This window comes from Corvus moneduloides, chromosome 6 (assembly GCF_009650955.1).
Source record: "Corvus moneduloides isolate bCorMon1 chromosome 6, bCorMon1.pri, whole genome shotgun sequence".
Classification (NCBI taxonomy): Eukaryota; Metazoa; Chordata; class Aves; order Passeriformes; family Corvidae; genus Corvus; species Corvus moneduloides.
In genome coordinates, this window is record NC_045481.1 from 40,198,882 (window position 1) to 40,224,166 (window position 25,285).

At 34.5% G+C, this 25,285-nt stretch overlaps 1 protein-coding gene across 6 annotated transcripts in view; it reads left to right on the forward strand.

The window, feature by feature from the left end:
* FUT8 (fucosyltransferase 8) overlaps positions 1–25,285 on the forward strand; it is a 106,018-nt gene that overhangs the window by 63,593 nt on the left and 17,140 nt on the right. For all 6 annotated transcript variants that reach the window (XM_032111140.1, XM_032111138.1, XM_032111142.1 and 3 more), the window contains 3 exons: positions 3,522–3,636; positions 9,683–9,920; positions 24,322–24,568. In XM_032111140.1, the coding sequence (XP_031967031.1) occupies positions 3,522–3,636; positions 9,683–9,920; positions 24,322–24,568 (600 nt within the window). The remainder of the gene's footprint in view (positions 1–3,521; positions 3,637–9,682; positions 9,921–24,321; positions 24,569–25,285) is intronic.

A 25,285-nucleotide genomic window follows, 5' to 3' on the forward strand; every position in this document is an offset into this window, starting at 1 on the left:
ATTCTAACAGATTATAAACTTTCTTCCTGTGGTTCTGGACCAGTAGTATTAGAGTTCTTTGTTAATCTTGATATTAAGCAAATTGTTTACTCCTAATATGATAGTGCTTTTTGTTAGATGTCGTCTTCACTGTTTGTTGGCTATGCCCTAGGAGCTGTGTGGATTTTCTCTACACAAGTGCTGGTCTTGCATCTGTTTTTGTGAAGTATTTCTCTACTGATTCTGTTTGAGAAACAACGTTGCCCAGCACAGAGTTTCTTGAGAATTACATAATTGTATTCTTGTAGTTGCTATAGGGAAGAGGGCTGTTGAGAGTAAATTCATCTAAACACTGGAAAGATTATTTGATATTGAGTTATTAAAAAAGAGCAGATTAATCCTCTAGTTGTCATGGTTGTTCCCTGTGTTGACAAAAATTGTTTGCAAAGTGGCTGTTACTGAGTTGGTTTCATTCCTTCTCCCGGGGAATAGCTGTCATCAGGGATTTTGTGGTAACTGGTCAATATTTGATGCAGTTTTTGGACAGATTTTCACACTCTTTCCTTTGAAGTAAAAATTTTTCTTTGAGTTTTTATTTGTTGATGTAATATTCTTAGGAGGTTTAAATGTAATTTTGTCATATGATTGGAATAAATGTCTAGACCAATAGTTAAAAATGACCACCCTTCCCTCTTTATTTTGGCAATCAAATACAGGTGAAATACATAGCCAGATTTTTTCCTCCATTCTGCTTTCCAGGAGCAAAACGCTTTTAAGTGCAGCTCCATGATTGCAACATGACATGAAGCAACAACAGCAGCAAGTTAATATTGTTGGTTAGTAACCCAGTGAAAGACCAAGTTTGACTTAGTAGACATCTGCAGTGCCACTGTTGGAAGTTTCCTGCCATTTTACTACCTTCAATAGCCTCTAATAGTGCTGTGCAGACTCATCCTTTGTCTGCACTTAGCTATCTTGGGCTCATGGATCACTGCTCCATGTGCTTTTAACTCTCTGCATGGCAAATGACCCTGGTCTTAGGTATTTGTGTCTCTTCTAAATCTGTATTAATAAGCCATCCCAGTGATTTGTCACACTTGAAAAACCCTAGCAGATGTAAAGCTAAAAAATGCACATTTCTGAGCCATAACAATCAAAGAAAGAAGTTGTCTGTGACTGTGTCTTAAAATAGCACTACCTTATAGTAATTTCTGTGTGGTAACACCTGTGAATTTTTCACTTCCTGGTATACTTCAGAGTTTTATGATCTTTTTTTTAAAGAAGATCATGGATACTGTCTGAAAACTCTTTCATGAATTCATTACATTTCCTGCAAATCATTTGGTACTCTTTATGGCTTCTACTGAGCAAAGCTGCCTTTACCTAAAGTGGTGAGTCATTGAGGCTGTGTAAGGACACTCTCACCATTTCTCTTACCTCAAAAATTATCAAAGTAATTATATTTCATCCATAAGGCTGATTATTAAATCTAAGCTACTGCCTTTTCTTTGTCATGGTCACCATAGCCAAGAATATAAAAAAATAAAATTTAGGCAACACTTTTTTTCTGTAGAAATAGGAAAAATTGCTTAAGAGCTGACAGAGAAAAAATTTTTTATTGGTTTTTTTTTTAATTGGTAAACTTCTTATTTTCAGTTATTTTTGTCTATATTTAATGGAAATATATTTCTGTAAAGTATAGAGAGTTTACACTGAATACTTACATCACAAGTACAGAACAGACTTTTTTAAGGCTAGTGAAAGAGCATTTGAAAATGGTTTAAAATGTGGCTGGGTGGTTGCACAGCTGCTTTTAATGATAGAGAATTTTTTTTCTTTCTTGCTGTTTAAACCTTAACTTCGTATTTTTTCTTTAAACACCCAACATGGTTACATCCTGATTGGGAAGAAAAATATATTTAAACTCCCAAGAAAATACATGTTGGTGGTTTTTTTTTTTTAGTATGCCTGCTAGCCTAAATGCTCTCTATAAAGTAGAAAACTGTCTTAAAAGGAACAGGCTCTTTATCTGTTCAGTTATCTGTATATATTCCATTGTATTAGAACTACTCCATCATTAATTCTGTTCTAATTCTCTTTAAACTGTGTGTGCATGTTACTTGGAGTATTATGTGTCTTTGAGAGTTACTGATTTAAAACTAGTTACCCGGTGATGCTTTAAATTAATTTTTATGCAAAGCTGGAATAGGGTGTTTCAAGCTCAATTACCTTGTAAAAGAAAATCCAGTTTATATAGTTTGAGATTAGAATGTAGATAAGGTTCTTCCAGTTGATTGACAGAAGGTGAGGATTACTGCTGCTGAATAATTTGGGTAAAATATTTAATACAACAATACTAGGTATTATAGTTAGTGTCTCTGCTGCCCTGTACAAAAGCATGGGAATGAAGACTAGAATGAGTGTATGAGAATAAAAACTACAGATCCATAAATCCAGTTATTAAATTAGCAAGAGAAGCTTGTCTGGTAAATCTGCTGATAAAGATAGGTCTGCCCTAATTTGATTTAACTGAATGTTTACTGCTTAAATACTGTGTCATTGGAAATAGTTACCTAGTAGGGATATGCAGCCTGCTCCTCTCACTTAGGTACAAGGGGTAGCCTTGGCTAACTAGGCTTGTGCTTCCAGTGCAAACAAGTGCTGCCAACAGCTTGACAAGACCACTTCATATATTGTTAGGAAATGTATTTTTCTCAACCCTCACACTGTTTTTTGGTCGCCTCCCAAATTTCTCCGCCTTTATTCTGTTGCTTCTCTTTCTAGATCAAACTTGTGGTTTATCAAGAATTTCAGGCAATAAACTGCAACATCTGAAGTTCAGATGAAAGTATTAAGAAAAATGGTTCAAACTTAGAACTTTAGTACTGTTATGGAGAAATGTTTAGCAATATTAAATATTCTCAAGCTATGAAACCAACTTTGAAATGCCTTGTTCTGAATTGGGCCACCTTTTTCTTTTAGAATAACCATTTTTATAAGCCCTTTGAACAGTTTTTCTCTAGTTTTGTATTTCTTCCCAAAAGCCACAGAGATTTAAAAAATGTCTTTTCCGGGGTGGTACTGTTTGGACAAAATCAAATTAGTAATTTTGACTAATCCGCAAATTTTAACAAGTAAGTGTCACATAACATTTTTCTTTTCATGATGATGAGTTCTTTATCGTCTTATTTGGCCAATGAAATGTTATAGCTCTAAGAAGAGAATCTCTAGTGTATTAGATAATCTCAATTTAGTATTTGATAGTTCCTCAAAATTCATGTTTTGTAGTATAGACTTGCATGGCCATGAGTCTGTTTAGAATTTTTAGTTTTTAATTGCTAATTGGTCTGGAACATTTGTTAGATGAAGAACACAGTCTTGGCTGCTGTTTGGCTTGTGCAGTATGAGGTAGCATGAAGAAACTGTTTTTGAGGCTACAATTGAAATATCTCTTTAATTTGTCTTTGATTTCATTCAATCCTCTAATTTAGTAATGTTGTTTCCCAGTTTTTAAGATTGTTGTTTCCCACTGTTGTTTATAGGTCAATAATGACCGACTTGTACTACCTCAGTCAAACAGATGGAGCTGGAGATTGGCGAGAAAAAGAGGCCAAAGACCTAACAGATTTGGTACAGAGGAGAATAACTTATTTACAGGTAAGAGGATAGAGCTTTTGATGCAAAGTAAACATTTTTCTCTTCTTATATACAGAGCACTTAGCTAAAACCTTGCAATAGAATAATTACATGACAGTTTAAAGTGAATGTTGGTATATGAATGACTGATGTAGAAAGGAAATTATTACCTTTGTTTCAAACAGTATTATATATGTAAATGGAAGGTAATATTTTAAGGAAGTCTTTGGGGTTTGGATTTTTGTTGTTGGTTATTTTGGTTTATTTCTTTCTTTGGTTTTGGTTTTGTTTTTTTTTTTTTTTGGATTTGTGGTTTTTACTGGGCTGTACTTCCCTGTTTGAATTTTTTGTTTTATTGTAAAAGATAATTGTCTGGTTGACTTTTTTTTTATTCTTTAGAATATCAAAATGCATAAATATATTTGCATTGTTTTAAAAATAAAAATATAAAAGTAGTTGTATCAAACTTCTGAACTAGCAGCCCATTTCTAAATAAGCAAAATTGAAGGGCTTGTAGAGTGTATTGTCTAGTCCTAGATTGTTTCAAAAGATGTTTGAGACTTCTCTAGATGCTCATATTTTTGAGTGTATAAGGCCTTTTTAATATATGTGCTTGTGTGTGTGTATAAAATTTAAATAAAACTTGATCTGAAGGTGTTGGGGCTTTTTTTCATGACTGAATGCATGCAGCTATTTGTGCAGTGATCAAAAAGACATTTAATGTAGTCTGTTTTATTTGTACTTGGTTTACTTTCTGTGGTATGTATGCAGCTGTTTTGAATGGTCACTCCTAATGTGTGATCCTTTTCTCTTGTGTAAATAGCTGAATTTGTTTCTCAGATTTTCATTATTTCACAGTTCAGCTGTTGGAACCTTCTCTTCTGTGACCAAGCTATGTGTTTGTTGCATGTTAAATAAAAAAAGACACCCTTCTGAGGAAAAAAAAATCTCTCTGAATTGTGCAGGAGTCATCACTTTATTGTATTTCTTCAACTCCTTTCTGAGAACTGTTCCTTATTTTTTCATTTGGATGTCACTGTTTGACAGTAGTGTGCTGTAAGTGCTTTTCATGCTGATAAATATAGCCTTTCTCTACCTTTCCCTCCTCTTTCATGATCCATTTGTTGTCTTATTTAGTAATATAACTGTGCAAGTCCTCAAAAAGAGCACAAAGTTATTTGCTTTAACAAATATGCACCACTGTAAAGCAGTCAAATGGTTCAAAATCACAGAGATATATATATACACCTCTATTAATAATAAAACTGTATTAAAAAATAAGATAAAATAAAAAATTCAACAACCCTTGCCCCTCAAGTCAATGCCAAAAAGAATTATATGGGAAATATTTGTAATTTTTTTTTTCAGTTAAGTATGAAAGTACTGTATAGCATTTTTCTGGTGCATGTTGAACAGGGAAGCTGCATTATTTTGGGACATCTCTCTGGCAAGTCATTTAGCTGAATGATTGTGAATAGTGATGACTGCTACTTCATTTGGATGACATTACCATAAATTTGATTTAATGAGGCTACATGTAACTAGTTCCCTGTAGTTAGAGCAACATTTAAAAAGCTAAGAGCTTATATTTAAGGAAAAGGCGTTTTTTTCAGAGATGATTTTTATCAAACAATTGAAGAGAATGTGCAAGAGAAGTCAGATAAGAGCACCTGTAGTACTGTCATCAAGTGAGTGAATGATTATGAAGGCAGCAGTTTTCTGTCCCTTCTCTTTTGTGCTTATTTTTGTTCTGTTTATTTTAGGAAGTTTGTGATTCATTCAGCATGCAGTCTCGCAATAGCAGAGTATTTTTGCCTCTGATTTAAAAAAAAATCCAAAACTTTTTGTTCAGCTTTGAAGGTTAAAAATATAATTAGGTGAGAAAGGTTACTAATTGCTCAAAAATACATCAATTATACTAGTCATATTCATACTATTTAGTTGGGGCTTTTTATGTAGGCAAAGAAAAGAAAGTTGGTCACAAGACTTTTTTCTGAGCTTTTTGGGTTTGGCAGTAATTTTGGTGATTTAATGTGTCACTTAGAATTTTCTATATTAAACCTTCTCCCTCACATTAAAATTACTGATACATATTTTTAATAAAAGTGCTCATGCTAAAATGACAACAACAGTAAAAAAGGCTCTGGGCACTTGGCATACGTGCAAAGGGTGCACCCCTCACAACTGTGATTCTTGAAAAGTTTAAACTTGTATCCTTTACTCAATCAAATCAAATATATGATATATTTTTAGTATAATAACCACTTAAGAAAGTGTGATCACTGCTGATGTCTGTGTGAAGTTTTCTCTAGGATTTCTGCATCGTGGATTGAGGAGCACCATGTGTTTAGTCCGTCTTCATGCTGGGATGTTTTACTCAAGCTGAAGCTTGTGTGTTGTAGCAGGGTAGGTGCAAACCAGAGGAGTTAACATTAGAGGAAGGTTTGAGATCTCTGTCTCTCAAATTGAATACCTGCTATTTCTGACTAGGGAAGAAAGAACATTTTCTTTCAGCAGCTGGAAGAAACTTCCGGTGGTTTGGTTGGTTGGGTTGTTTTTTTTTTTTTTTTTTTTTTCTCCTTCCAGAGTCTTGAGGGGAGCTGATATGAAAAGGAATGATTACAAATGACATCATAAAAGAAGGGGAGTAGAAGATGGTGTGAATTACATTTGCGATAATTAGGATGAGAAACACCCTTCCTTGACATCATTCTCTAAAAAAATGGAATTTTCCAAAGATTTTGGGTGGGACTGTCTTCTCCAGCAGACTGTGTAGCATCAAAGAACAAAATACTTATTGAAAATACAAAAAAAGAACAACTTTGTTAATGAGCATCATACTGTGTTTATGAGGTTACTTAGTAAATTGTAGCAGACTGCTTTCCCACTCCACTCTAATCTGTTGTGATTCATTGGATTAAGTACATTTCTCTGAACTGTTTTAAATTCAGAAACAACACAGTCATTTCTCCTATAGTAAAATGCATTTTAAGGAGCAGAGTTTACTTTTGCCAGTTTGTCATGTGTTTTGATGTTTGGCTACACACTTGGAAGCACTGGAAGATGGAGAGGCTTTGAAGCAGCCCTTGGGAGATCATTCCCATCTGAGTCTACTTTCTGTGAATAGGCCAACCAAGAGCCCTGGAAGAAGAATACAGTGGAAACCCTGAATTTTGTGAGAACAACAATGTATACCCATGTTCTTTGTGATGAAAGACCATTAAATCTGTCTTGCCAGTTGCAAAAGTTCTCTTTTATTTTAGAAGGCATTCTCTTCCATAGAAATGTATAATTATAACCATTGTACTATTCTGAAAATTTGTTACTGTTTTCAGTTGCATTGTTCATAGAAGTAATTCTGAGAAAGATAAAAGGTGTAAACTTTGTCATGGCTTGATAATCTAATCTTCATATTGAAGTATGTTTTGTGTGGTTGGTCAGCTGTCGGTTTTTTGTTTGTTTGGGATTTTGTTTTTTTTGGTATTTGTTTTTAATGCAGTTGTATGGCTGTTACGTTGCAGGGCTTGAGATTCCTGGATGTCCCTTATATCCCTCTCTTGATTATGTAGATCATTAAATTGGAGATAGGAGTGTGTGATGAGCAGTGTCATTAGAGTTGAGAACAGAGTGTACTGCTCATTCGAATCAGGGATTTACAGTCCTTTTCTGTGTCTTTGTGCCAGGAGGAAAACTCTTCTGTCAGTCTTCATTGATTTTGAAATTGACTGGTTTTTTTATCAGCTCAATACTTTTACTGGTTCCTTTGGTTGGCAGTTTTGGTTATGAACACCCAAGCTATTCTGATGCTTGAAATGTAACTTTTCTTCCTTATCAATGGTTAATATGTCCACCTTTTTCCAGAAACATCCGTTGAAACTGCAATATATCCACGTGTCTCTACTTCCCTTTTTCTTTTTAAATTCTCAGTATATAATTGAAGCTCAAGTACTGTTTTGTCTTTTTGCTACTTGAATATAGCAATTTGAAAAAAACCACAATCATAAAGAAATTAGTTAACTAGCTTCCTTTTTAAGTCACAAACTAATACTAAGATATATATAGTTTTTAGTTAAGTCTTCAAATAATGTTAAAACCCAAGTAAGTGCATAATATTAACATGGGTAAGCAGTCACACTATCAAATTATATTTCATTATGTGATTACTACTTGATTTCCATAATATTGTTCATAAGCTGTTGTATGAAGCTTGCATTTGCATGAAAGAAAGTTAGAAAGGCGCACCTTGACAATACTTCAAATATGCCATTGATTAAGTGCTTTCATTTTAGAGGACACAGGCATTTGGAGGTAATGGCAAATGTAGAAAGCATTATATTGTCTATGGGCATTTCCTAAAAATTCACAGAGATTATCCCTTTCAATGAAAATAGTGTTGTGGCTTTACCCAGGCTGGCAACTGAGTACCCCCCCAAACACTCACTCCTCTTCTTCCCTGGTACAACAGGGAGGAGAATCAATGGGAAAAAACCTCTAAACAAACAAAAAAAACCCACAAAGAAACCCCATTGTGGGTTGAGATAAGAGCAGCTTAATAACTGAAACCAAGCAAAATATGATAATACTAATGACAGTTGTAATAATAAAAATATAATGCTGCTGAAAATAATGATATGTGGAGGTATTTTTTCATGGAGTTCTTTCTGTGTGGACTTGTACAGAATACTAGAAAGGCCCTCTTTCTCTTCTGAAAGACTGTGGGAAATACATTTGTTGTAGTTTCAAAGATACCTGTTAGGTTTAGTCTCAAGTTATCCTTTAGATTTGTGATGACAAAAGTACTGGTCTGAGGAACAAAATTTGGGAATGGAAATTTTATTTAATTTATTATTCTCATACCTAGTTCGGCTTTAAATCAGGTGTATTTAAAAGGAAAAAAAAATGCTGTAGTTGTAGCACATGTTGTAGAGTTTTGGGTTTGTTTTTGTTTTGGATGTTTTGTTATTTTCCCCCCTGCCCCACAATCTGAATTGTCACCCCCTCCTGTACACAACTGAATGCACAAATTAATTTTCTGTTAAAGTATTTTAGGACTCAGAATATTCAGATTATCTTTAAAATCACTTGAAGGAGGGATCTCAATTCTCCAGACAGGGATCACTGTTTTTTAAAAGATTTCATTTGATTGTGGCAAATTTACAGAAAATTTTATTTAAGGTTGTTTAGATGTGAAAGAAACAGAATTTATATTGATGCTCAAATATCAGTATTTTCACAACTTATCTGAAACTTTCATCATAGAGATTTTATGGAAGACCTTTCTGGAATTTAGAAGTATGTCTACAGCCATGCAAGTATGAATGTGTACAAAAATTACTATATTTTATGTAAAGAAAAACTTCTCTTGATTGTGTTGTTGTGTTGTCCACATACCTGAGAATATTTATTAGTTTGTACTTTTAAACATAGCATTCATATAATGTGGGCATTTGCCTCCTGTCTTGTGGTTTCTTGGTTTGTGGAAGTGAAATACATTATTTTATGGAGAGTGTATGCAGATTAAAATTCTGTCCTTTATCAGCCTGCTCAGGTATGTGTTTTACATTCTGTATTTACTGTGTGGTCAGCTAGCCTGGGAGGCAGTCCCTTAATAGGCATTTGTTTTATTCTGTACCATGTAGACAGGTGGAGATTTTCTTTTATTGGATGACATGCGTGCTTATTGAAACAGAACTAACAAACTTGAAAAAATGCCAAAGGAAAAAGCATTCCAACACTGAGAATCATGTTGATGAAATGCTGATGAAATGTGAATATGGAGTCCAAATGTTGGCTTATTCTGACAGATTTACAAATGAGAAAGTAATTTAAAGTCTTGAATGTATTCTATTTTACATTAGGATAGTGAAGTTGTTCAATAACTGTTCATGTTCACAGTGAAGAATTCACATAAAATTTTCATGGAGCTGAAGCTTACTCATCCATTTTAATAGGAGATGTATTATAGCAGGATGGCTTCTGTGATTTATGACATTTGCCAGTTTTTCAGAGAAACGTACGCCTTTGGTGTATCTTCTCTTCAGCTTCACTTTTTCATCCATCCTTACAGAACCCGAAGGATTGCAGCAAAGCTAAGAAACTTGTGTGTAACATCAACAAAGGTTGTGGCTATGGCTGCCAGCTGCACCACGTGGTCTATTGCTTCATGATCGCGTACGGCACCCAGCGCACGCTCATCCTGGAGTCGCAGAACTGGCGCTACGCGACCGGCGGCTGGGAGACCGTGTTCCGGCCCGTCAGCGAGACCTGCACTGACAGAGCAGGCTCCACCACTGGCCACTGGTCAGGTAAGGCCGAAGCACTCACTGCATTTCTCCTTGCTTTTCTGCAGCTTCGTTCATGTAGGATTATTTTGTTGTCTCTTTCATGTTGTGTGGAGCATGGTAACTATGACTACAGTTGTGTATGCAAGCATCTTTTATATCTTATTTGCCCATCGTATTGAAAATAAAATTCCTTGATAAGATAGCTCTGCATTGGCAGAGTTTTTTAATACAAAAGTTTTGTATTTGAGATTTAAATTATAATTTTTCAGCAGGCTGCTTCTGTGTTCTCTGCCAGATATTAATCTAATTTTCATGGGGAGAGAGTATTAAATAGAGGCTGTTGTTAATAAACTTTTTTAAAAAGCAGGGATGTTTCCAATATTAAGCAATAGAAATATAAAAGAAATGGTATCCAATAGTCATTCACACCCCAGTAAAATAAAGAACTAGTTGATACAATTCCTCATGCAAGCTTAACAGATACAAAATTCATGTTGTAAAAACAATGGCAATGTTAAATACGAATTTTATTTGTACATCAGCAAGGTGGTCCATTCTTATATCATGCTGAACAATTTGCCTAGAGTAAGTAGATGGGCACTGAGGTTTGGAGGATCAGATAGCTTTGTTTTTGTCAAAGTAAACGGCATTTGTTTTAAATGACATCTTTCTCCGTGTGATTGATAGTCAAAACATATCAACATCTTCAGTCTTTTCACTAGGACACTGCATATCCAGTGCATATGGAATCTTAAAGTAACTACTAAAAAGTTTTGCAGGTCTGAAATTAACTTAACCAGGGTTACAAAATCCAGTTTACAGATTGCATGTAAGCTTGTGTGTTTACACATTGAAACAGCATTTGCACATTGAAATAGCATCTGTTCTTCAAAGCTTCAAGATGCTACAAAACTTAGCTTTGAGAATTCTAGTGGGGTTTGTGAATGAGATTTTTTTTTGCAAAAAATGTTTCCTAGAAATGGTTGGATGTTTTATAAAAACAACTATAAATGGAAAATGGATATTGAGAACTCCAGATGAAGTTTTATTCATGTTTGGCGAAGTTAGTAAGTGAAACGACCATCTGGACATGGTTCTCACCAGGCTCCTCTACGTGACTCCAGAATTTAGATGCAGACAGTTTTGTGAGCAACTTTTTAGCACAGTAATCTGGAAAACAGTGTTCTGGAGCACTCATGCACACATGGCTTCAAAAGAATATATACTTCCATGAAAACCTGCTTAAATAGATGATGATTTCCTGCAATACAGGCTCTTGCTGGTGAAAGTACAAATAATGCTTCATTTTGCCTCCCTACAGTTTGGGTTCTTTTTTTTTTTTTTTCCTTTTTTTTTTTCCCTCTCTTTTCTATTAGTTTCTAGATCAGGATGAATAGTTTGAAGGCTGAGCACATGAAATACCCTGATGCCATAAATTATGTTTTAAATAATGGATGCCACTAATTTGAGTTTTGATATTCTAGAGCTAGCAGACATTGAGCTATGAAAGACAATCTCTCTGTAGTTAGCCTGTTGGCCAGCCACACATGCTGTAAACTGTGTTAAATTCTGATCCTGTGCAATGGCTTGGCCCGTGAGGATGCATGATACTGACAGGCGATCTCTTTACCAGCCTCAGTGTGGCTTCAGTAGGAATCTTCACTAGCTGCTTAATTGCTGGTAAATTTTAAAGACATTGTATCTTGCTGAAGATTTCTGTGTGCTTTTTATGCCTCCCTAAATGTATATAGATTTTTATTTACTTGTATATCTATTTATCTATTCCCTGTTTTTACAAGGACAATTAAGTCTGAAATACTTAACTCTGGTTAGAGCAGTTTGTTTGCAAAACCACACCTTTAATTTTTTTTTCTCTACAAATTCTGAAATCTGCATGGGATTTCCTAGATTTTCAAAATAAATGTATTAAAACGCATTGACATTTATCAATTTTCATTTTTCATAAATAAAACATTTCTCCTATGTACTGTAGGGATTTTTCATTATTTTTTAAAATTATGTTTCAAAAATATTCATACAAGTGAATAATTATAGCAAGTGTTCAATGTAAATTATAGAAATAGGCCAACAAGTCAGAAAAGTATTATCATTTAAGACATGCTTCCATGTAATTTGCAGACCTGCATAGATGGTAAGTTAGTAAAGTGTACTTCATGACAAAATTGTTTAAATTTGTGCATATATCTTTCTTCTTTTTAATTAAATTGCCTCTGCTTGACACCTTTCAGTTTTATTAGCAGCACAAAATTTTGAATTTTCTGAACTTTATCTTCAGTGAAACAATTTAGATAGTAGAACCTTCTACAAAAAATTAAGAGGCTTATATAAGCTGAGAATACATACAGTTTTGGAATTTTCTTTGTCCAATGCTCTCCTAACTAGGTATAAAAGCTAAGGGGTTTTTTTGAATTTGAGAACTAAAGTGAATTTTAATGGACAAGCTGATATTTGTCTGATAGCAGAAGATTAGTAAGACGTGTTACCATCTGTGAAGAACTAGGGGGCATCTCAGCCCACGTCATGTTTTGCACTTATTCTTTGTGTTTGACATGGTAGTTCTGTAATCAAGTTCAGCTTTTCTGGCTTAAACATATTAAAATCATTGAGAATTCTATTGCAGATTTGTGTAAATACAGCAGTTATTTTACACTGTGGCATAAGGTTTCTTTGTCCTTTTTTTCACTCATACTGTCATTCCAGAGAAAAAATCTTAAGAGATGCTCTTTTTAGTTCTAAAATTATATCTTGCCTGTAATTGCATCTTTCTTGTAGTTCAGTATTTCCTTTGATATCTATGGTCAAACTGTTTTTGAACAATTTAGGTAGGAATTTTTATAAGAAGCATGGATGATTTCCTAGCAATAAGAGCCAAAATAGAGAGAACTTGTGAAGACTTATTTATCATGAAATTTTTGATGGATTTTCTTTAAATTAATTAGTTAGCCAGGTCATAATGTTCTGTTATCATTGCTGCATGCTAACATGGAGTCTCTCTTCTTATAATTTTTTACTTGCTGATTTATGATATGGTGGCATTCCCCAATAATAAATTGAAAGAGGACTATAAAATAACAAGACAAAAAAAATCATAGAATAAATAGGAAAGAAAACAGATTAATGGGGAGGACAGATTAATGTACTGTAAGAAGTCTTATGTGCATTTCATGCTGGAGAATGAAGGGATGTGGTGGTAAAGAAGGCATCTACATGCTTTAAATAACAGTATGTGCTCCTTCCCATAAGGCCTAAAAACCAGGAAGATGAAAGATAACTTGAAAAAGGAAACCTGAAACGATGTTTCCTACACTTATCCTTGAATATTGATTTTGCTGCCTCTAACTATGGTTTGATGAATTAATGCTTTGAGGAAGGGATACCCAGAGGGGAGAAAATGGCAGAGCTCTTCATTTGTTGGTAGTGCCAGCTTTTAAGTGTTAATTGAACTACAATCTTAAAATATGAATTAACTAATATGTTTATATGTATAATTCAAGAACAAGGATACTGTGGGTACACAAAATGAATGTTTAATTTATTAAAGCCTATCTGGCAACAGTAATCAAAAGGACTAAATAAAAATTGCAAAATCAAACCATGAAAACTTTCACAGAATTAATTGCAATAAATTAAAAAGTTTCACTCCATGAACTAGATATTCCTTGACAATAGTTTTTTTTATGTAAATCAGCTGAATATTTAGGTTTGGGCTAAAAAAACCCTTTAACTTGTGTACAATTGCATGAATTATGTTTTGCTCCCATGTCTCAAACTTATTTATAAAATCTTGCAGAAAAAATGGATTAATTTCTACTTCTAATTCTTAATTTTGTTTTTATACAGTGACTTTCATTATTTACATTTTAATTCAAACAAGTTCCATTTCTGTGAAGCAAGCTGGAGAATGGTGATTTGAGAGAACAGAGTGTAGCAGCAACCTCTGTATTTTCCATTTTTTTCAATTGTGTTAATCTTGAAATCAAGCTACTGATACTGTGTAGAGTTTTTGTCCTCAAGGTGCCTTGTCAGATACTCTATGTAAAGACATTTGTCTGTGTAAACACATAAATATATTTAGGAAGTGGTAACTCTTAAAAGGACCTTGGAATTCTAGTGAGGTAGGTCTGAGTTTTCAGAGCAGCGCAGTAGCTTAAGAGAGCAAAGTGTTCCTTATTCATGTCTAAGTGGAGGGTTATTGAATAATAGCAAGAAGTTATTTCCACCTTGCAGAGCAAAGACAGGCTGCAGGACACTGTCTGCTTCTGTTATCAGGCCTTCAAAATGGATATTGATAAATATGAAGGGCCTACACTGGTTCAAGGACATAAAAATCTGCTTTACAGTAGGAGATTCAAAACCATAATTCAATTCTAAAATAAAGCAAGTTTTAAAAGCTGGTCCTGCCACATTTTATAGGTATTTCTATATGGGAAGTATTTCTACTTTTAGACAAAGATGTGGCTGGACAATTCTGACTGGAAATGAGGTCTGCTTTTTAACAGCAACTCACTACTGCTGTTGACCCCTATTTTGGCAACTGGTCCCAAAGCAGAAAAGCAAAAAAATTGCATTACCTGAAATTGGAATAACAGGAGATGCAGTCTTTTCTTGTAACTAGCCTTATTTCTTTTGGGGTTTTTTTTAACACAGAAGAATGTTTGCCTTTGCTCCTTGAGTGGGTATGGGATTTTTTTCGTTTGTTTTGTAGTGATACTTTCAATATTGTCTTACAGCTTGTGTCACAGAGTTAACTTGTGCAGTCCCAAATCTGCAATACTAAATTAAATTAATTTGTATTTTAAGGGGGTCTTCATAAAGTACATCTCTGTGTTCTTTCACGCTATAATCAGTCAAGCCAAGTTGATCCTAATGAAGCCATTTACATAGGCTAAATGTACCACTGGTTCTCATTTAATTATATGAGGAATTACATCAAATCTATTCTTGATAAAAGAATGGTGCTCTTGGAAGTTGTTTGCCATGTCAGTGGCATTTTTTAACAGGATGGGAGATAAATGGAAAATACTTGCATTTAAATACAGCCATTGTCTGGTAGCAGAAGTTAGAATGTCTGTATTTCTTTAAAGGTCGATGTTTATATTTACATTATCTATCAAAAAATGTTCAGGAAGCGAAAACATGGAGATTGTATACATTGAGTTCTCCTTAAGTCATTGCTAATTTAGGTTAAGATTTGATGTCTGTATAAAATGCAATTGACTGCTTGATAATAGTTCCTTGCATGGGCAGGACCATAGGCAGATTAGCACACACTTTGTTCCATGAGAATTGTTTAACTGTGTTGAATTGAAGGAAGGTAACCTAAGTGTGCCCACTGAAATAGTTACTTTCCAAATAGCAGGGGCTTCTTTCCCTACGTTTCTTGATCAGGGAAAGCTGAAGCTGAAGACTTAGAAATCCAAGGAGTGCGTGGAGTGGGGAAAAGGATTCTTGGCTTTGTTCTGTGCAGTGGTAGGAATAATCAATCACATATTTGATCACAGATCTTATGCTGTTCATACAAAATACTACACTTTGAAGCATGACTTTCCCTTTTTCCTAACAGATTGATGCTGCCCCCCCACAATGTAGTAGTAAAACTAATACTAGTAGGTTAGTGGTTAATTACAAACTTTCCTTATGAGCATTAAGTCATGGATGATAAATGACAGATTGGTAAACCAAGTTTCTATTAAAAACTGAAAAAAAGTTAAGTTTAACTGTTACCCTTTTAAGAATTGTTTAATAAGCAAAAAAAAGCTACAGATTGGCTTAATATTAAGAGTTTATTTGATTTAAGGTAGCCATTCTTTACTTGAAAGGTTATACTGCAGCATGTGCTGTAGGGAAAAATACTAGTGTGTTTTGTACCCAAATGAGAAAAATCAGGGTTTTTTTGAACATGAAGAGATGACATGAGGTAAACTGAGTATGTTAGGTCTCAAACAAACCGCAAAGTTTCAAATGTTAATCTGAGTTCTTTGTTTGGCTGCATAAATTTCAATCCAAACTGGAGCTTTCTTAGGGTTTTGGGGAATTATAACCTGCATTCAAGTTTTGAATAACTTTCTAATGTATTACACTAGGTCATTAAAATGTTCTGGTTAAGTAATAGCTAGAAAAAATAGTTACTTATTTTTAAGTGATCTTTAAGCAAGAGTAATCTGAACTGGCAGCTGTGGAGTTGAATTCAAGTCATCCAAACCCTTCCTACGTCTTGAAAAGGACTACCACAATATCCAGGTGGAGACATCTGCCAGCACTATGGGTTATGGCTCTGATTCTTGGGAATGTATCAATTGTTACAGCAGCCATTCTTTCTCTTAATGCAGGCACTCTTAATTCTTTACAGTAGCACAAGGCTGGGCGTTTGGTTCGTTTCAGTGTAACTTCACCAAGGGTGTTTGTGTTCTTGCATTTGAGTAATGAATTAAAAAAGAACCTTAAAATGTCATCTAATTCTCAGGATATGTTTCTTGTCTAGATTTAGAATGCCATAGTGAAAAGCTGCTTGTAGGCAAATGGCTCTGAATACAGTTTTTCCATCTTGTGAAATAACTGGAAGTTATACTAAGACTTTTAAGGCAGAAATAATTTCTTGCAGTTTGTATTTTTGTTTCTCAATCTTTAGGCCTTCAGCCCACTGATTTATTTCTGGTATTGTGAACAGATAAGAAATTTGAAAAGCTGCCTTTTTATTGCACTGATCTCCTACCCACATTTGAAGACACACATTAATTTTAATTTAACATTTAATTTAATTTAGCATTTTATATTCAAAGAAAAAATATTTACTATAATACCATATTTTTGGCATTGCATGTCCATGAATGCCATTGTGCTAATGTTTTGTAGAGAAATCTTTAGAAAGTGTTTTCCTTTATCTGGTATTACATAAATCCTGTGACAAACCTCAGCAAAACTGGGGGGCTTTTTTTGCAAGTACCCTTAGCTAAAGTAGTGGTTTCAAGTTTCCAATACTGTGCAAATTAATAATAATTTATTACTGTAATAGTTATGGAGAAAACATCTATATTTCTGTGTGATTTATCTTGTTTTTTTCTTAATACCTCCATTACATTTTCCCCTATTACTGAAGATCAGAAAAATTTCCTTTTCCATTATTACAGGCTTACACTCTTGATTTTCTCCTTTCATGTTAGTAGACCATATGAAGTAGAACGCATCCTTTTTTCTTTCAGATGCACTGTTAAGGTGACATGTGCCTTACTGCTATGAATTTCAAACAACATAGAAGGTTTATTCTCTCCTGTTTTATTTATGGCTAACTAAAATGTCCTTTTGTCTACACATACCTTGAGAGCTGTGTTCCATCTGGACTTGCATATGGAGGTACTTTTACTAATTCATTGAAAGATGAGTCTTCCAAGTGTTCAAATTAGAACAATACAAGATTGGGAGTTATAAACCACTACCTTGAAAAGACAGTAAATGTCTTGTCTAAACTGGGAGCACTTCTCCACTAGATGCCTGGACAGCCAGCTGCAAATATTAAGCTCCATTGTCATGACCTGTTGGAAGCTTTTAGGTCATGAGATATGGAATACTGTCTGCATGTTGTCTTCTTTTTAACATGCTTTTACATGCCTGTTGCAGGCTTGAGGGTATGTCCAGTCAGCATATGCATGCAAGAGATAAGTCCCTGAAGCTGTTGAAGGATTATTGTAAAAATAAGCTATCTTCTATTACAGAAAAGATAACCATATATTCAAAGCAAGTATTTGGAACTATTTTTATAAGTATATAGTAATTAACATTAGACTGTAATAGAGAATAAGCTTTAGTGGAATTGTTGGAAATCAAATCCAAATTTGGTTTTTTATCAATATAGATGTAATGATCTTTTTTATGTTTTCCTGAGTTATTTCAACTATCCTTACATATTACTTTTAAAACATCAATTCTGTTTACTGTTTACATGAATAACTAGACCAGGATAACGTGGCAAAACCCCTTTGCATTTATGAAAGTATATTTGCCTTTGCAAATACATTTTGAGATATTTTCTGGCAGCTAGGGAATTGGAGCTCCTTTTTAACACGTACACTTTTCATATTGGCTGTTTAGATGAAATGGGGCATTGTTCAAAAGCAGTTTGAATATATCAAGATAAAAGGAAAAATAAATTGCTAGTACACTTCTTGATTTCTACGTAGTTTGACGCTCTCCTGACTATTCTGTGAAGTTGATTTGCACAGTCTGTTCATCTGTAAACTCTCCAGCTGACACACTGGCTATCCAAACAATTGAGGAAGGGAAAAATCTTTACTTTATAATGTTCTTTCCAAGTGATGTGACAATTGCCACAAAAAGCTTCTAGGAAGTGATGAGAAGTTTTTGGTAGAGTGAAACAGAAATACAGGTCTTTATAATGCAGCTCACCTGAGCTGCTGTAAAGGGAATGGAGGCTCTAAAGGCACCAGTAGGTGCTACTGCTTTAGTTTTGTTAGAGACAGAGCTATTGCAAATGCAGAAATTGTTACACTCAGTTCAGGCCTCCATCAGGTCAAAAGGGAAAACATTCACTGGAATCTCATCACTTTTTAGGACAGTAAGTGTTCATCTTTACACTATGGTTTAGATGATGGGGAGGATTATCACAGAACTGGAATAACATGGGAAAATAAATACAATTGCAAGATTGTCACTTGTCTTACAAAGACATGTTGGTAGTTCAGTAGCTCTGGAAGTTAGAGTTTTTGCAGGAGGAGAAAGAAGACTACCATTAAAGTTTTACTTTTTAGGAGGGAGATGATAAAATAATATCTTCACAGATTTATTTTAGACAAGTTTCTTGTGAGAGCAAAAGTTTTGTCGTTGTGCTTTACCTTTCTATCTGCTCTTGTTCTTTTTAAGCCTAACATAGTTTAAGTTCTGAATATTGGATGAATTTTGGCCAAATGTGACTAAAATAAATAGGTCTTGTTAAGGCCTCTCAAAGGTCCTTAAAGTAGATAGACTCTGTGTGTGTACAGAGCCACTGAAGTCAACATTCAGGCCTATGAGGAAGTGAGAGGCAATGACTGATCACAGATGCCACTTTTCAACATGCAAACAGTACCCAGAGAGGTAAGAGACATGAGAGCAAGTGAGGGTAGTTGCAAGAGTTGTGCAGAAGAGGAAAGGAAAGAATGCAGGAAAAAAGCCTTGGAAGTGCTGGATTGAGAAGAGTAATGAAAGGCACTGTTGGCATGTTTGAAAACATTTTGGTGTATTTACTCCTGAAGGTATCGAGATTCAGCCCCTTGGGATGACAAATGGGACAACACTATCCATATGGCATGTGAAACCTGGAAAAAAAAGGACTGTGTTTTCAGTTTCTTTAAAACAGAATTGCACCAAATTTATTCAACACCTGTCTGCCTTTAAAGGCTTGGTTACATAAAGGATGATTAAAAAATTAGTAAGTGGAACACTAGTGAGAAAATCAGAAACCAAGTTCAAAAATTCTGTATTAAAATTGTACAAAGGAAAAGCTTAGGGAAAAAACCCAACATTTAGATATATGAATTGTGTTTTACATCGACTGTTTAAAAAGAAAAATACAATTTTTTTCTGATGGCAATTCCATTTTATAATTCAACTATGGCATAAACCTCTTACAAGGTAACTTTGTTTAAGTATGCAAATGCCCAGAAGATAGTTGTAGGAGGTGTAGTCTGCATCACAAAACAGATAAAAGCACTTTTACTTTCTTCTGAACTAGTTGACAATTGATAAAGAGCATAACATGCTGCAACTTTGTGTAGTTTTCATTTTTTACTGTGTCTGATTTGCAAAGAAAAGCACTGAGGTGTCACTGATGAACCCTGAACCTGCTGTCCTTTGCAATATGTAACAGGAACCAGCAGGACAATGAGGAGCCTTGAGAGAATTCAGCACAGTCCTCTCACCATATCCTGTGCTAATCAAACAGTTTTCCCATCACTCTGACATATCTCGTGCAGTTGAAATGAGAGTTTTTCACCTGGGTAAGGTTCCATATTGGCAGTCAGCCTTTCAGGCTGTAGAGCTTGGTTAAGTAAATCTGTGGTTGGTCTATGGGAGTTGATATCAGCTTAATTAAGTATATTACAGAAACAGAAAAGCAGGGAAGCTGTTCCATTTTTGCATCAGTTTATTCAGTTTATTCAGTGTTTCTAGCAAGACAAACCGGAATGAAATTGAAATTCTCAGTTATAAGACAGGAATGTCCTTAGCATGGTGTTCTTTGGCATACCTTTTAAGGGCTTCTTGAAAAAATACTTTGAAATTAGCTGGTGAATTTTGAAATAATAGGAGAATGAATAGCAAACAGGTTTTCAGTTAACATTAACTAGTAGTAGTGATTGCATGGTAAATGTCAGCCTCCTTTCAGGTAGGAAGTTAATGAACACCCAATGAAAATGGCCATCCGAGTGCAGGTATGAGCCAATGTTCAGATGGCAGGAAGTAAGCTTAGCTAAAATGACAAAATTCCAAAGGTCTTTTTGAGTCAAACCAACACCTTTAGGCTTCCAAAAAAAGAAGTTGATAAGAAAGATACAAATAGCAAAAGTTTTTAAAGGGGCTTTAAATTAGGGTAAATTGAAAAGTAGGCAGACAGTAAGATTATGCCAAGTCACAAGAGGGCTCATTGGGCTACTGCAGTGAAGCAAAGTTACGCTTTTTATAACACACAGAGCTAATTTCAGTATTTAAAAAGTAATCAGTGGGTCTCCTGGAAATTGAAACTGTGTTGCTGATGTATTAGTGATGAACATATCCAAAAACTGGTAATAAATAAGAACTAGATGCAAATGGCATGGGTCATCTGAATAAAAATCAGTTTCAGTCCAGGACCTTCCTCCAGAGCACGTTGTTATGATAAGAATGTGTGTTTTCAATATTGCAGTACTTTATGACTTTTGCAAAAACACTCAATCTTTAGTTACTCAGTGAAGTAAAATCCAAAACTGGACTAAGTTGCAGAACTCTGGAAGACAATTATTTAGTTTATTCCAAAGTGAAAAATCGCACCTGGAATCATATGAAAGTTAAGCTATAAATAGAATTATAGTGACAAATTTTGGCAACTGTAAAAGTAAAATAAATCACATCAGAAGAAGTAACTTGAAGTATTGCTGACATGTAAGTTATGTATAACAACTCTAGAGGTATCTTCCAACCTAAATAATTCTGTGATCAAATGTCAAAATTGTGCCACCACTGAGTAGGGAATTGGACCTAATTGACATGATGATGCTGTGATTTAAACTACCAACATGAGAAAAATACATAAACATTAGTATGGATTAATACCTTTTATGGCCTATTTATTATTTAACAAAATACATCTGTGAAGAAAAACTCAAATATATTACAAATTAGAGAAAACTGAAGTGTAGATTAAAAGTTAATTCTGTATTTTTAACTCGGTTTCATTATCTTCAGTTGAAAATTCATATGAATCAGCAATGAGACTTACTGTTTTCTAATGTATCTGCTTGTCTATTGATCTGACTGAGTTTTGGTTATCTCCTGTATCATTGATTTTGATTGCAGCATATTTCTGATTTATTTTATTTTAAAATAAAACAATAACTTGCTGTCCAAAAAAAGATAACCGTTTTTTAAACTATGCATGTTGAAAATTGGGCAAGCTCACTGCCTGTTAGGAATCTTTGTCACAAACACTGTGAAAAAACAGTTATCAGTAGGGTAAGAATGCTGTCTCTTGCCTATAAGGCTGTTGCAGAGAGTTGTTTACCCCTTCAGGGTTACTGAAGAGTTTCTCTGCACTGGTTTTGTCCAGGACTAAAGCCAACAGTTGCTGTAAGTTTTCCTTTTACTGCATCTGCTATCTCATACTTTTAAAAATGAGTGAAGACTAATAGGGAGCTTTTCCTTGATTATTGTTCAGGACAATAATATAGGTAATAAAATCTGGAGAGTTGCCATAAAGTTTTTTGGAATTGTACACATACCTGTGTGTTTGATTATGCAGATGAAAAGTGTATGTAAGCAATTAACAAACTAGACATTATTGAAATAGCCGTGACCCCATTTATGATTTGATTTGTAATTTTTTTTTAAAGACTACACTCGACCTAGTAGGTAATTTTGAACAATCAAATTCTTTGTTTTTCCTTAATGAAATACATTTCTTTTGTTTCTGATTTTGATTTGCAGCAAGTCTTGCAACTTCATTGCTATTCAAACAGTGTATCACATAGAGCTGAAAGCTGAAATCTGAAATTCTTTTTTCACAATCTTCTTTGATATTCGGTAATTTTGGTATACTTGAATATAGTTTGCTATATATGCTGAGAGTTTTCCTAGTTATTTCTGGCCAATCTCATTTTCTTCAAAACCTTAAGCCAGTCTGTGGAAACTTTTAGAAGCACACTCTTATCCTTTAAATAGGATGGAACAATGTATTGAGTGCTTTTCAGGGTAGGAATGTCAATTAGTAGGTCGGATTGCTCAATCAGCTTTATCAATAACAAGATTTTCCAAATGACTGTCTTTACAGACCAACATATTTATTCAGTAATACAACAAATTTTAAAATCTTGTCAGTGATACTGTACTTAATAAAAATCCACCTTCTATATGCACTTTTGCATCACCTGCTTTTTCCCCTCAAAAGGTTTGCAGCAAATTCTCTTCTCTAGTTTAAGATTGAAGTATTTTCTTTCTTGTCTTGGCTAAGATTGCTGTTGTTTCTTTTGCCACCCTGTTTCTTCTCCCATTCTCAGTTGAGGGGGAGAAGGTGAAAAGGATGGAACCTCAAGCATTCTTTCATACTATTCCCAAGCTAAACGTTTCTTGTCTAAACTTTCGCCTGATATATCTGCACCAGATTTAGCACTTCCCTGGCTTCATGCTGCTTTTTTTTATTGCAGCTTTCTGAAGTCATACTAACAAAGTATTATCCATCATATTATAGGAAGATTTAAATGCTCAATGTTTTTACTGAATTGATGAACTTTTATTAAATCTTTTCTTGTGAGTGTGATATAATAGGTGGTAAAATATGAACTGGCTTCTTGAATTAAAAAGAATCATCCATACCTGCCGTATGGGAAATTCTTCTAAAGAATCCCTTTACCGTGACGGTGTACAGTGCAGTGATGAAATATTGACATATAGATACCCCTTGGAAGACAGATTTCCAAATCTGGTAAAAATGAATTGAAAATACACCCAAGGATAACAAACATTCCTTATTTAAATAACCATATCTCAGAGAGTTACTGCAGAATTTTGACTAGTCTTGCAAAAGTGCTGTGACCTTTGGGATCTTTAACCATTCTTAAACTCTTAAACTCATTATTCCTTCCCTGAACTGATTTTTGTAGCATTAAGATTTACTTGGGCATCAAAAGTTATATGAGTTTTATTTGCTTATATTTAAAGCAGTTTTCTTTCCTGGCTGGTGAGCACTAAAGGGAGAACTAACCATCTTTGCTGGTAAATAGTGCAGACAGTGAAAACATTGTTTTGGAGGAAATGAGCACACTAGAAATATCAGCTGAAATGTTCAATGCTTTAAAAATGTAATGCTTTGTTTTGTGTTGTCATGTATTATAATTTGTTACAGTATATGAACATAGCTTTGAATTATCAATTATATAGACTGTTGTGTTTGTGTAGTTTGTAAAAACTCTTAAAAGATGTTTAGTGGCTATTGGGCCTTGAATTAAAGTCCCATCTAAACCATCTGTATATTCTACTGTAGTTAATATTTAAAACATAACAAATTCTTATCCATAGGTACATCACGTGCTTATATAGTGCTTGTGTTTTCCCTGATCTATTTAATTTTCTACTTCATAGTTTAAGTTCTTGAAGACAGGAATTGTCTTTCTCCACTTCTAACAACAGAGTAGCTAATTCAGTGGTTATAATGATGGCTGAAATGCTGAAATTTACTGCAATAAAATGTGTTCAGAAGAGCAGCAGAGCTGTAGTTATTTTCTTAATGATTTCTTATGCCTTAAAATATTTCTTTGTTTAATTTTTGAACAAGTAACTGAATTTTAGACATTATAGATAACCAGTCTGTCCCGATAAGCTTTAGCACACAGTAATGGTATAGTTGTATATAAGAAGGTATGAATATATGAACAGGAACACATTTAATAGTTAATTAACTACCAGCTGCTAAGAATTCAAGAACCTTCAATTTTGTTCTACTTTGAGTGCATTGTTAGATATAGTTCCTATATTAATCTAGTCTAAAACTGTGGTTTTTATTAGATTTGCTAATGCTATTTTGAAAAAGCAGAGGAAGGGTTAGGTAGTCTTTTTGAAATTGGAGATACAGATTAGTTGATATGTTTGGGGTATTATTTGCCAATGGTAAAGCTTATTAATAAAGTAAACTACTTGACTCATCTTAGTATGTATTTTAAAACAGGTGAGGCTAATGATAAGGATGTTCAGGTGGTGGAACTTCCCATTGTTGACAGCTTACACCCACGACCACCTTATTTGCCCTTGGCTGTCCCTGAAGACTTGGCTGATAGACTAATTCGTGTACATGGGGATCCTGCAGTGTGGTGGGTCTCACAGTTTGTGAAATACTTGATTCGTCCACAGCCTTGGCTAGAAAAAGAAATAGAAGAAGCCACAAGGAAACTTGGCTTCAAACATCCAGTGATCGGGTGGGTATTTCGTTTTCATTTTAACTGTCTGTGCTTTAATATGTGTATGTAGTGATTCCTGTTCAGGAAGAAATGTTTCATGATGATAATCAGAGTCTCAAAGTATTTTGTGGGGAGAGGGTGATTCCTAGAGGAAGCTCTTATTTTTTAACTGTGCATAATACAAGTTGATTACAAGTACTTCTTCAGCACACTTGTCCACCTGTAGTTGGACAGATATATAAAAGGAAGCTCAATAGAAGGTTTTTTAACATGTCCTTCCACATCTGGTAATACAGGATTTCATTAATGTAATTGCCTTATAGCTTGTATTCCAGGCACTTAACTGTCTGGGTCTTCTTTCCAAATGCCAATAGCTTTTACATTTGAGGAAAAAAGGCTAAGCCTACATTTTACTTGCCACAACTCACAACTAATTTTATCACTGGCTGCATATGAACATGGCATGTGCCTTTCCCTTCCCTGCTGGTGTTTTCTCAATTGTTGTTTCTCAAAGGTAAAGATGAATTGGAAAGGTCTGTGTGGGGGGAGATACGTGGAGAAGGAAGAAAAGCACCTATGACTAAGAAAAAGCAGCTTGTGGGAGAAAGGTTTTGCCATTATGTAGTGTGGAAAATGTTGCTGCTGCTGTGCTAGAGTCTGCTTCCTTTACCAGAATTTTCATTCAATCCTCAACTTTCTTTTCAAGAAAGTTGAAAAGTGAAAGCACACAATAGG